This window comes from Strix uralensis, chromosome 1 (assembly GCF_047716275.1).
Source record: "Strix uralensis isolate ZFMK-TIS-50842 chromosome 1, bStrUra1, whole genome shotgun sequence".
NCBI classification, from domain to species: domain Eukaryota; kingdom Metazoa; phylum Chordata; class Aves; order Strigiformes; family Strigidae; genus Strix; species Strix uralensis.
The window spans coordinates 129,840,744-129,853,350 of record NC_133972.1 but is presented as its reverse complement, the minus strand read 5'-3'; the positions used below and the strand labels follow the sequence as shown (position 1 = coordinate 129,853,350).

Genomic DNA, 12,607 nt, shown 5'->3' with positions numbered 1-12,607 from the left:
GAGTGACCTTGACAGGCTCAAGAAGTGGGCCCATGTGAACCTCATGAAGTTCAACAAGGCCAAGTGCAAGGTCCTGAACATGGGTCGCGGCAACCCCATGCACAAATATAGGCTGGGCAATGAGTGGATTGAGAGCAGCCTTGCAGAGAAAGACTTGGGAGTAGCAGTGGATGGAAAACTGACTGGGCCCGCAATGAGCGCTCACAGTTCAGAAAGCCAACTGTATCCTGGGCTGCATCAAAAGAAGCATGACTAGCAGGTCGAGGGAGGTGATTCTCCCCTTCTAGTCCACTCTCACAAGACTCCCACCTGCAGTATTGTGTCCAGTTCTGTTGCACCCAAAATAAGGACATGGACCTGCTCAAGTCGGTCCAGAGGAGGCCACGAAGATGATCGTGGTGGGGATGGATCACCTCCCTTATGAGGACAGGCTGAGAGATTTGGGGTTATTCATCCTGGAGAAGAGAAGGCTTTGGGGAGACCTTATAGCGGCCTCCCAGTACTTAAAGAGGGCCTACAGGAACGATGGGGAGGGACCCTTTATCAGGGAATGCAGTGATAGGACAAGGGGTAAAGTTTTAAACTGAAAGAGGGTAGGTTTGGATTAGCTATAAGGAAGAAATTCTTTACAGTGAGGGTGGTGAGGTACTGGACCAGGTTGCCCAGAGAAGCTGTGGATGCCCCCTCCCTGGAAGTGCTCAAGGCCAGGCTGGATGGGGCTTTGAGCAACCTGATCTAGTGGAAGGTGTCCCTGCCCACGGCAGGGGGGTTGGAACTAGATGATCTTTCAGGTCCCTTCCAACCCAAACCATTCTGTGATTCTATGATTCTATAACACACTGTTCTTCCCAGACTCACACATCTAAGTTGGCAGACAAGATGTCTACACAGGAAAGCTAGAGTTTATTTCAGTTTTAGATTTACTAGGATAATATTAAATTAAACAAGGACAAGTTGCTGGTCTATAGGATGGACTAAACTTCAACCTGACTATGAGCTTTGGACAGCTTCCCCAGTGACTGGGAGACAAAATGGTAAAGAATTTCGATGTTAATCAATGCAACGTAACACATATGCGAAAAAATAACCCTACCTATATATAAATAACATGTAAATTACTGTAGCTATAAACATTGAGGAAAGAAATGCAAGTTACTACAAAAAATGCTCTGAAAACCATCACCTTAGTTCTCAGTGACAGTCAAAGTTTATTATGAAGTATTAGACAAGAACAGAGAAGAAAATGGAAAACATCACTATGTCCTAATATACATCAAGAGGGATCCTCTTTGGAGTCCTGATCACCTTGTCTCACAGAAGATATATTAGAAATACAAAACAAACAGAGAGAATAACAAGGATAATCAGAGCTATGGAAGGTTGTTCCTAAAAGGAGATAACAATAGGGATCCTTCAAACTGGAAAACAGAAGACTGTCATCTGAAGTTATAAAAACATAAATCAAGAATGCTTATTTAGCCCAGAGTTCACCCTCCTCTCCCTCCTGTGTTCCCAGCTGCCTGTGCTTGAGGCCAGGTCTGCCATGGTGTGGCTGTGGCATGTGGGATCAGCCTGCTGTGAAAGAGCTTGAGTAGGGAGCCTGTCCCCTCCTTCACTCAGGAGCTGTGTATCAGCTCAGGTTCTCACCCTTGGTCCTCGCCTGAGTTTGGCTGCAGCTACGCCTGTGCCTGGACATGTATCCCACTGATTCAGACCTGACCTGTGGGCTGACTTCCCAGCCTGACGTGAGCCCCACCTCACCATCATGGATTCCTCTGAAGACCACGCCTAGGCCAGGTCTGCTCCTCCACTAGGGGCAGTGGGATGGGGCCCTTGTCTGAATGGACACTGCCTTGTCCAGCCTTGCTGCCACCCTCTGCTCTTGGCTCGCCTTCCTCATGGGGCAGCCAGCCTTGCTGCTCCTGAACAAGATTATTTCACCCAGTGAAGTTATCAGGTGAGAGATTTGACACAAACAAAAGGAAGTACATTTTTAAAAAAATTACATTGCAGAGCTCCACACCACAGTGCATTACAAAACCCAAAGGTATACAAGAAAAGCAGCTTAGAAAGAAGTTTTTGAGGACAGAAGCATTAGCAGTTACTAAATATGATGACCTATGTGCAATCTCAAACTGAGAAACGTGCTGACCAGTAGGTGCAAGTGGGAAGATGACACGTCTTCCCCACATACCTGGTCCTGGCTGACATCAGAGCAAAACATGGACCAAGGTGGACCTAGACAGACCTTTATGAAAGCTCCTGTGTTTCATGTTTCTGACAGCAGTGGTGGAACAAATAATGTCATTCCTCTAACAAGGCAACTCCCTAAGGCTTGTATCTGTCAAAAAGTAAACTTTTAACTTTCTGAACTTCTTTACCTGCACAAATCTGCTCCTGGAAGGTACTGGGAAAACCGTGAATGAAGAAGTGGAATTAATCGGAGATCACACCACCTTTTTTCCCACCTAAGTCCTGGAGATGCTGGCCATGAGGAACATGATAATGTATCCTGAAAAACATCAAAAGGTCCTTCTCAGTTTTGGGCTTCATTATAAGTCCTCAGGAGATTTGGAAAGAAAGAGGTAGACTTCAAAGACTTTATATTTCATTTGGCACTGTGCTCCACTTTCCCTGAATCATTTGGTATTAGTTTTAGCTAGCACTGGAGAGATTCTGAACTTTTCCTCACAAATAAAACAAATCTATATAAACCTCAACATCAATATGCTTAGAGGAAGTGTGAGGAACAGTATTCTAAAAACCTAGGGAAAACAGATTGTGTCCTTTTTTTGAAATAACTAGTCATGAATAGAACTGAATATTTACTACGTATCACATCATCAGCTACTAGTTTTATAACTGTACCCTGAATAAAGGGTATCTCTAAATTATTCACTATACAACCATAATTCAGTTGTTTCCTGTGGCCCCGTACACATTTACATACATGTTTATTCTAATGACATCACCTCAAAATATGGTAATTGTGAGTGGGATTTAACATGTGATGAAAATTGTTTAGGCAAAACTACATGTTTATGATTAATATTTTAATTTTACTATTTACACATGACATTACTTATATGAAAATCAAACTTTATCATGTTTATGATCATATCTACAAAGAATGAGTATTTAAATATCTACAGCCTAATTTCAACAGTATTTTTACAAAGTATAGATTTGAATGTGAAATGCTTATAAAAAGTGAAATCAACATTTACTTTTAAAAATGCAACACCTCTTCCTTTCTTTATAAAACACTTTACAAAACAGTGCTAGTGATGATGTTATTTTTCTGAAGAAGCATGATTCTCACTGAAATATATGTATATTTCAGTATATCAGTAAAATTGTACCTGACGATCTTGCATCATTTACAATTTTTTAATCTCAGACTTCATATCTTTTCTTACCTGTATCTTCTATAAAATAAATATTACAAAAATTAAGTACACCTTATATTTTTCTAGAGTGTGATTTTTGTGTAAGATCTATGGAATTATAAAGCTTTGTCAACTTGAACTTTACTTGTACATATATATTAATGTATCTTTCATGTATAGAAAATAAAAGATTATAACAAACATCAGTTCAGCTGAACAGCAGGATTTTCATATGTAGCTTCATTTATTTAAAACATTGAATCTCTGGTGAAACATTCCATAGATTCAATCCACATAAATGAAAGATTGGCTAGGAAGACTAATCTAAGACATTGTTTTGAACATTGTCGTGGAATTTTAATGCTTTCTGTCTGCTTTCAGGAACCTTTTTTTCAGCTGTGATTAAACTTGAGGAAAAAGCTGAAATGTGGCAAAAATTTTACATGCAAACTGTAAGCCTAGATCTGGCTGCAATAGAAATGTTAACCCTGTCTTTAGCCAGCATAACTCTGAATTGTTGACAAAAGCCCCAAACCAGTCCTGTCTACTCCAAATTCTGAGTCAGAAATCTCCTTCACGCAAATAACCAAGGCTATAAATTAAGAAATAGACTATGGCCATAAGTCATAATGCATTCTAGAGAATATTCTGAGAAAAAGGAAGGACCATGATATAAGAGTTGTACATAATTTAGGAATTCATACAGAGGTCTCATTTGGTTTTATGAAGCATTCTATTCCCATTACAGGGGGACATCTGAGATAAGAACCACATCCTGGTCTTCAGCAGAATAATTTAATTTAGGGTGAGTTATAGACTCATGATGCCTGATTATATTATTTAAACTGAGAGCAAAAGACTGGGTTTCAGTAAATTATTATCAGTTCAAATAGAAACTGTAGCTAATTTAGATCAGTTTCAACACCTGCAGAAATAGGATTCACAAATGGAAGAATGGTTTTTATCCTAAAAACAAAGTTAGAAATAAAGTAACTAGCAAAATAAGTTTAGGATGTGCTGCAATAGCTTTTCTATATGCATACATATAGAGCCTATTGAGATAAATCTGCTTCTGATGCTGTTGCACTAGTAATATATATAATATTTTTTTAATTACTTGACCCACATTAGATGCCAATTTTACTGGTTTTATCTCATTTTTATGAACTCCATCTCCCATAAAGGGCATAAATCCTAAAAGTTTTCCAGATTATAATCAGGCTTAAAATATGTGCTATTGACTTTTAAATCTCTGGGCTCCTATTTAAAACCTTTACCAGTGAAGTATGAAACAATAAAACAAGCCAGAAATTAAAAACATCAAAGTCTACAAACGAATGCCTACATTTTTAGGTTTTTAATATTGCTGTAATATTTATGCTGTATATTGGTTTATTTATTCAGCGCTTTTTATTTTATCTGAGTATTTTCACCTATCACAAAGCCAAATACGCAGCAAAAAACCCTTTAGAACTATATAAAATAGTGGAAATTTTGCATTTCCTGGCTAAGAAAACTGTTAGAAGCACCTTGTTGCACTTCAAAGGGATCTTTTACTGAAAATCTGATCAGACATCTGTAGCATTTCATCCTAAAGAGACTTTGCTCCATTATACTATCATTCTTCAGTAAAATTTTAAGTGTAAATTACTGGAAGTAAAATGCTCTCACCTTAAAAATAGGCAAAAACATGTACCTAAATCATTCTTCACCAAAAATTTTAGATAATAAATGAAATTAAAAAATGGAAAAATATTCTGAGAAAGTCTTCTACTTTTTCTTTAAATATTTTCATTTTAATACTTTTAACTTCTATGCTGTGGAAATAATCTAGAAGAAAAAGCTTTCACAAAATCCCTATTTCATTGCTTAGATAAAAATAGTAATCATATCTATCAAGGCACAATCTCAGATGGTATAATTTATCATAGTTTAATTCGCAGCCATAATATCTGGCAACTCTTTCTGCCCCTATGGAACTGTCTATCAATTAGAGCTCCTCCCATGTTGCTGTCCTTTATTAGTTACCTCCACTTAGCTGTTACAGTCTGATTATTCTTCTGTGTAATTTCATTAAATAAATAGAAGCTCTTACCGTGTTGTTGGGATGGTAGTTGAGATGCAAACCACTGTCACACAGGGGAGAGGATGTGCCACTGCTTTGGTCACTGGGGGCACCTAATACAAACATGAATACACCAAAAAATCTTCATTAATCTATAATGCTATAATTCAAATTTGTGTATGTCTGTATGCATGTATTCCACTTCCCACTAGTTTTGTTATATCTAACATTCATTTACTTTCTCCATTCAGCCAGTATCTGTCTTCTGGTTTGAGCAGAGTGCCTTTTTAAGCTGAGCAGAGGCTCAAGAATCCCTCTCCTGGTGCTTTGCTTGAAAGACTTAATAATCTGGTTAGTAAGAAAAAAAAAAAAAACAAAGCGTTTTGCAAATTTGATAATAAAAGGAATGTGTGTACCTCCTTGCTTGGTTTTCACTTGAAGGAGTTAGTCAGATAATACTTTTATTACTCTTGAAGAACAGTTCTAACTGTTCTTGTAACAGTTTAGGAACGGAGTTAAATCTAGTTGGCGGCCGGTCACGAGTGGTGTCCCCCAGGGCTCGGTTTTGGGGCCACTCCTGTTTAACATCTCTATTGATGATCTAGACGAGGGGATCGAGTGCACCCTCAGTAAGTTTGCAGATGACACCAAGTTGGGTGGGAGTGTTGATCTGCTCGAGGGTAGGGAGGATCTGCAGAGGGATCGGAACAGGCTGGAGCAATGGGCTAAGGCCAACTGTAGGAGTTTCAATAAGGCCAAATGCCAGGTGCTGCCCTTCAGCCACAACAACCTCCAGCAGCGCTACAGGCTTGGGGAGGAGTGGCTGGAGAGCTGCCAGTCAGAGAGGGACCTGGGGGTGTTGATTGACAGCCGGCTGAACAGGAGCCAGCAGTGTGCCCAGGTGGCCAAGAAGGCCAATGGTATCCTGGCTTGTATCAGAAATAGTGTGGCCAGCAGGGACAGGGAAGGAATCTTACCCCTGTACTCAGCACTGGTGAGGCCGCACCTCGATGACTGTGTTCAGTTTTGGGCCCCTCACTACAAAAAGGACATTGAATTACTCGAGCGTGTCCAGAGCAGGGCAACGAAGCTGGTGAAGGGTCTGGAGCACATGTCGTATGAGGAGCGGCTGAGGGAACTGGGGTTGTTTAGTCTGGAGAAGAGGAGGCTGAGGGGAGACCTCATCGCCCTCTACAGCTACCTGAAAGGAGGTTGCAGAGAGCTGGGGATGAGTCTCTTGAACCAAGTAACAAGCGATAGGACAAGAGGTAATGGCCTCAAATTGCACCAGAGAAGGTTTAGACTAGATATTAGGAAGCATTTCTTTACAGAACGGATTGTTAGGTGTTGGAATGGGCTACCCAGGGAGGTGGTGGAGTCCCCATCCCTGGAGGTGTTTAAGAGGCGGGTTGACATAGCGCTTAGGTATATGGTGTAGTTGGGATCTGTCAGTGCTAGGTTAACGGTTGGACTAGATGATCTTCAAGTCCTTTCCAACCTAGATGATTCTGTGATTCTGTGAAATTACAGTGCTACACCTCAAAAGTAATATGATAGGATCGATGCAAATGCATCTTTGTGTGTGTTACCTAGGGTATTCTGTGGTACCACAACCTTTCATAAAAGGGACAAATGTACTTGGATACATTTTTATTTAATAATATGGTGTTCTAAATTTTTTCTTGTCTCACTAAAATGTAATACCTAGGCAAAAGATAAAGACAGCATTTCAACAAATGATTGCAAAAAGTATTATTTAGTTTATTTAATTCCTACTAATTTAAAAACAAAGGCTAAAAGTGTTGCAATCAAATATTTATTGTTCTGTTGCTTAAAAATTAAGCAATTCATTTTACCCTCAAGAGCAAGAAGCAGAAGGAAAGCAGTGGTGACAAAAGGCACAGGCTGACATATAAATATGCTTAGATATGCTGCAACTGTCTACAATTATGCACCCACACTTATGATTTAATATAATTAAAGGAAGAGAGCTGTCTCCATATGTCTCTCATGGGGCTAGTTGACTAAAATTCGGTTGGACTTAAACAAAATACTAATCATCCCAAAGTAATTTATTTTTAGGTAGACAGACACCTCCACCAAAGCCTCTGAATTTTAAATGGTAAAGTTAAGCCCTCTAAATAAACACACGCAAGCTCATTTTCACATTTACAAGAAAAAACTCTTTCAGACTAAAATGTTATCTGACGCTGACTGAAAAACTGCTTTTATATACATTGCATCAGGATGTGAGCTACTGTAAACTAATGTAATTTTACTGTTTTACCTGCAACTTTGCTGATTCACACCAGCCAAATGCCTGGCGATCTGTTTTTGAAACAATAATAGCATTTTCTGTTTGAAGTGAATGTTACTACAAGACCTGGCAATACAAGCAGCTCATATTCAGGTAGTAATGTTGACCGAAAAAGCTCTCTCAATGCACACTAGGTTCAAGTATTCATGAGCATTGAATTGAGTTTTCTTTTAGCCTAGTAATAAAGGCTTACATGCACAATCTTCATTCAGTGGCAGTTTGAGAAAAGCAGGTGCTCTTTTCAGAAAGGACACAGTTAGGGTCACTTCTTCCCCTGCATTGCGAAGGACCTGAACCTGGAAGAGAAATAGAGACAGGACACCTTGAAATAAATATATGATCAAAATGCATCAGCAAATGAAAGCAATGCCACACAGCTTTCACATACCGGAACATAACCACTTAGCAATTTATTGTAATGACACATATTTTTTTTAAAAAAAAGCAAGATGTAAAGCTTGCTATATGTTCATCTGTTGTGTTTCTAGTCACACAGATTAGAGGCAGGGGGCATTGGCCTCCTATAATAGTGCTGGTTTTGCACTGTGCTATTGCACAACTTGCTCCCTGACACCGTTCAGCTGTGCACCTCCTCCTTTCAGATTTGGCATCATCCACACTAGCATGTCTGTATAAAAAATAATTTTTTTTTTTTTTTCCAACCTGAGGCTGTCTCATAAATCTCCAACCAAAACAATGGCAGCAGTTTCCATAGATATGCCATAATCTCATGAGTAAATCTTTTCAATGGCCAGAGATAAATTTAGCCAAAGCGCTCCAGCATGGGTGAGAGACCTAATCTTCCTTACAGTCACAGAGGAAATGTACCTATTTTAAGTCTTAAGTCTTAGATAAGCATAAGCTTGGGTTTTGCCAAAGGGCAGCTTGCATTTTGGGCATAAGAATGTGCATAGATCACCTATCCACCAGTGAATGCTTTTAGCCCTCCTGTACTCTCCCGCAATTGCTTCTGCAGCTCTTGTTCATGCCTTTAGCTTTTGTGTGGTAGGGCTGGTAGACACCTCAAGACACACAGCAGTGAAAGGGGAGCCCAGGCACCTCCCCAGAATGGCACAAAGGAGACACAAAAGCAACCAAGCAAAATGCTATACTTAACAATGGAGGAGTAACATTTGAATCAATTTAGAATATGAGAGCCAAGAAGCATCAGGTCACACAACTCTGTTTCAGAGAACAACCATTTCCTGTTCTTCTTGCTCTATAACTTCAAAACTCTTCAAGGGTTGCTTTATTTTGGGCTTACAAAGACAGAAGATTGCACCATTCCTCTGTCCCAGTGACTGCACTCATACCGTGCTGAGAGCCAGTTCACTGGGAGCGATGTTCGGAAAACTGCTACACAGCAACTTATTAGACAAAAGTTTTAAACTAGCATGAATCTGCTCCCTTTCTGCTGCATTTTCATGGTAGTTGGATAACACACAGGTAACCGTTCTGTCATGCTGCTGCTTGTGAGAAAGCCTTGTAAATAATTTATGGAGGTTTGCTATTTTTTAATCTATGTTTATCAACAACTCATCCTACAGATTTAGTTACATGCATGTATATAACTGTGCAGAGATGCTTTCACATGGAATCACTGCATTACATTAAGTTAACCTAAAGCAATTCTTCAAGAAAAAATGTTGACTTTGCCTTTAAACACAACACTTTCTACTCCACACTAGTTGCTACAGAAGAGACACAATATGACAGAATATTTGATCTAGTATCTGAAATCCACTCTGAAATTTTAGGCTCTTTATTATCTAAAATAGCGCAGTGGTTGTCAAGGTACAATTTGCAGTGTGGTGTGTGCAAATAAACACACACCCATCACAACAAGTTTCAACTTAACATGCATGCCAAAAACTTCATCTGTAACATGGGCACTTCCCAGTTCTGGTATGTTTTATATCTTAGAATCCATAAGTAGTGCTTATTTCATAGAAAGATGATGACTTGCAATCTGCAGAACAGTAGATCAAGACTCCGAAGTCCTGAACTGCATCAGAGGAAATTTAACGTATCCTCAGCATTCATAGAAAATTCATCCTTCTCCTCTCCTATATGTAGCAGTCACACAGTTCAGAATAGTCAGAGCCAAAGCAGAAACTTACAGGCTTGTATTCTCTATTGAAACGACAGATGTGGATAGATGTAGGAAAAATATAGCTACCTTTTGTCCTTTTAAAAATATTTCTTTTTACTCAGAAATGAGGAAGAAGTGAAGAAGTTACAGCATTACCAAGTTTAATTTCTAAAGTCACCTTTTAAAATACCTAAGAAAAACTGGATATTATTTATGAAAGAAGCTGAGACAGTAAGCTCTGCCCCTGAATCTTTCTTCTACTAACAGTAAAACAAGCCACGTGTCTACATGAATTCATTTGATAATATGTTGTTCTGTAAAGACTAGAAGTCACCATAAGTAGTCTACTGTGACCTTTTCCTCTAACATCTCTCTCTCATAAACTTCTTTATCTCGTAGGATAAAGAACTTAAGCTGGTACACATTTTAGTTGAAATCAGCAGTACTTATTTCACTGAAATATACTGTGGAGTGTATGAAACCTATAATCCAGAAAGTGACTAGATTTTAACATGCAGAATAAAGACTAAAGAGAGATAAAAGATTAAAAAAGAAAACTACTAGGTAATGATTACAACAAAGAGGAGACAAGCTATTGATCCCATTTTAGTTACTTTCTAGTCAGTAACAAAGCCATTCTGGGAAATAAGGTTAACTGAAAAAAAGGGAACTTTTAATTAAATTTATTGTCTTATTGTAGCTTTCAGTTGAAAGTTTTACTGTTATTTTATATTTTTTGTCTTTATTTTACATAAGAAATGAACAATTACTGAACTGTTTTAAATCAAGTATGCCTTATAGGAGTCACTTACTTTGTGTCCTCATTCAACGTGTACACCATGCCATATTGCCATTCCCCCATGCAGAACGAGAACAAGGTACAATAGGTTATCTACACTTACTGAGGAAGTTTTTAGTGATATACCAGAAAGATAACAGCCAAAAGTAATGTGACCAATTGTTATGGAGAGTTATGTCTATGAAAAAACCCCCAACTTCAAAACAGGAAGTCAAACAGTTTTTCTGGAAGATACAACAGTATGAATTTATAGAGTTTTACAAATATGAGTGGAACTCTACCAATAGTCAGAGTTATTGCTATATAATTTCTTCTGTCTTCCTCATTGCCTAACATCAGTTTAACTCAAAACTTTATAGAGCTGTTTTGGTAAAATGAGGAATTTGGTAATGTTCAGGCTTGGAAAATGTACATTCATAAAAAATGAATTTATCTGCACAAGTATATCCCTGTGGGCATGAAGAATGCGGAGCATATACCACTAACAAAGCAGTAGTGAGCTTTTACCACTGAAGGCAATTCATGAACACATTGAAGAAACCAGTTGTCAATCATGATATAATTTTTAGATAAAGAAATGGATAGATATCTGCTCAGCCATCCTGTTCTCTTACTTAGAAGAAAGCTCCCTCACGTTTATTGTATATACACTGCCAATACCTTGTCAATCAAGCACTATCACTGACAATGTATGTGTTCATTATTTCTGGCAGTGATAATTCTATAAATATGTCAAGGTTACTTTCAAATATAAGAGGGAAGTAGACTATCTAAATCCTTTATACACCTTTTTCAGAGTTACAGCATCTTTTCTGATTTATAAAGAAACCTTAGAGCTAGGTTGATCAGAGTAACTAACTTCAGATTTTTTGCCAGCACCACCACATATTGTATGTGGGATAAAAATGACTGAAGACTAAAAAGCTAGAAACTATTTTCTACTTCCTGCAAACAATTAAGCTCTCTTAAGAATTTGCAGTAATTTAGAAGACTTTCAGGATTTTTCCCATTTTGCAATCCCAACTTCCATATTTTGATATATTTATGTTAAATTCCTTAAATTCCTGATACATTAGTCCACAAATTAGAAAAAAGGTGGGGTTTGATTTGGGTTTTTTTTCCCATATTCAGGGGTAATGTGTATTTTAAATAGCAAAATTAGAGAGCTGTGAAGATCCTGATTCACTGAAGGCTGAACAGTGTCATTAAAGTAGTATGACATACTTTTCAGTAGATTAAAAAACCAACAACAGGTTACTGGAAAAAGTTTGCTAATTGTATTCCACCCCCACTTCTTATTCTATAGAACTGTGTCCAGACCTTGCAAAAATAAATTTTACTAGGGATACTCCATACAGTTGCTGATTGATCACTGATTTCCATGATGATCCCATCCCTCGCAAAAATATTTCAACATTGGGTAGAATACAACTAACATCTATCATCTTGTTAAAATTAAGCTATTTACTTGATGAGTGACTAGTCCACAATTAATTGCTTCCTTTTAAATACTAAGTGGCTATTTTAAGAAACAGTGCTTCTATAATAACTGTACAATCAAATTACCAAAGATAATGCTATCCACAAATAACAATTCTTAGTAGTCCTGGAATAGAATTAGAGCCTTATCCCCACTGTGTATAAATGATAAAAAAAGATTTCAGTATTAATGAAATGTAGCTGTATAAGAGATTCTCAGTTCATTACTGCTAATAGAGAAGACATTCCTAAATTTACATCAAATAAAAATATTTAAAACATTTGCCCTAGTATGTGAAAAGATATAAATGGACCCAACTTCTTAAAAGTGAAGAAGGAACATATTTTTGGAAGGAATATTAACTTTGAATAAATATAGAAACATTATATCAAAAACTGCAAAAATAAATGCAGCAACTTCCTAAGATGTTTTTTTATCATACATGAAGAGTTTGGTGAAGGTGAG

General features: G+C 37.9%; 1 protein-coding gene across 5 annotated transcripts in view; it reads right to left on the bottom strand.

The window, feature by feature from the left end:
* The window catches only part of SNTG1 (syntrophin gamma 1), a 363,466-nt gene that overhangs the window by 115,580 nt on the left and 235,279 nt on the right, over positions 1–12,607 (bottom strand). For all 5 annotated transcript variants that reach the window (XM_074880871.1, XM_074880862.1, XM_074880897.1 and 2 more), the window contains 3 exons: positions 7,965–8,067; positions 5,485–5,567; positions 2,382–2,512 (listed from right to left, as the gene is read on the bottom strand). In XM_074880871.1, the coding sequence (XP_074736972.1) occupies positions 2,382–2,512; positions 5,485–5,567; positions 7,965–8,067 (317 nt within the window). The remainder of the gene's footprint in view (positions 1–2,381; positions 2,513–5,484; positions 5,568–7,964; positions 8,068–12,607) is intronic.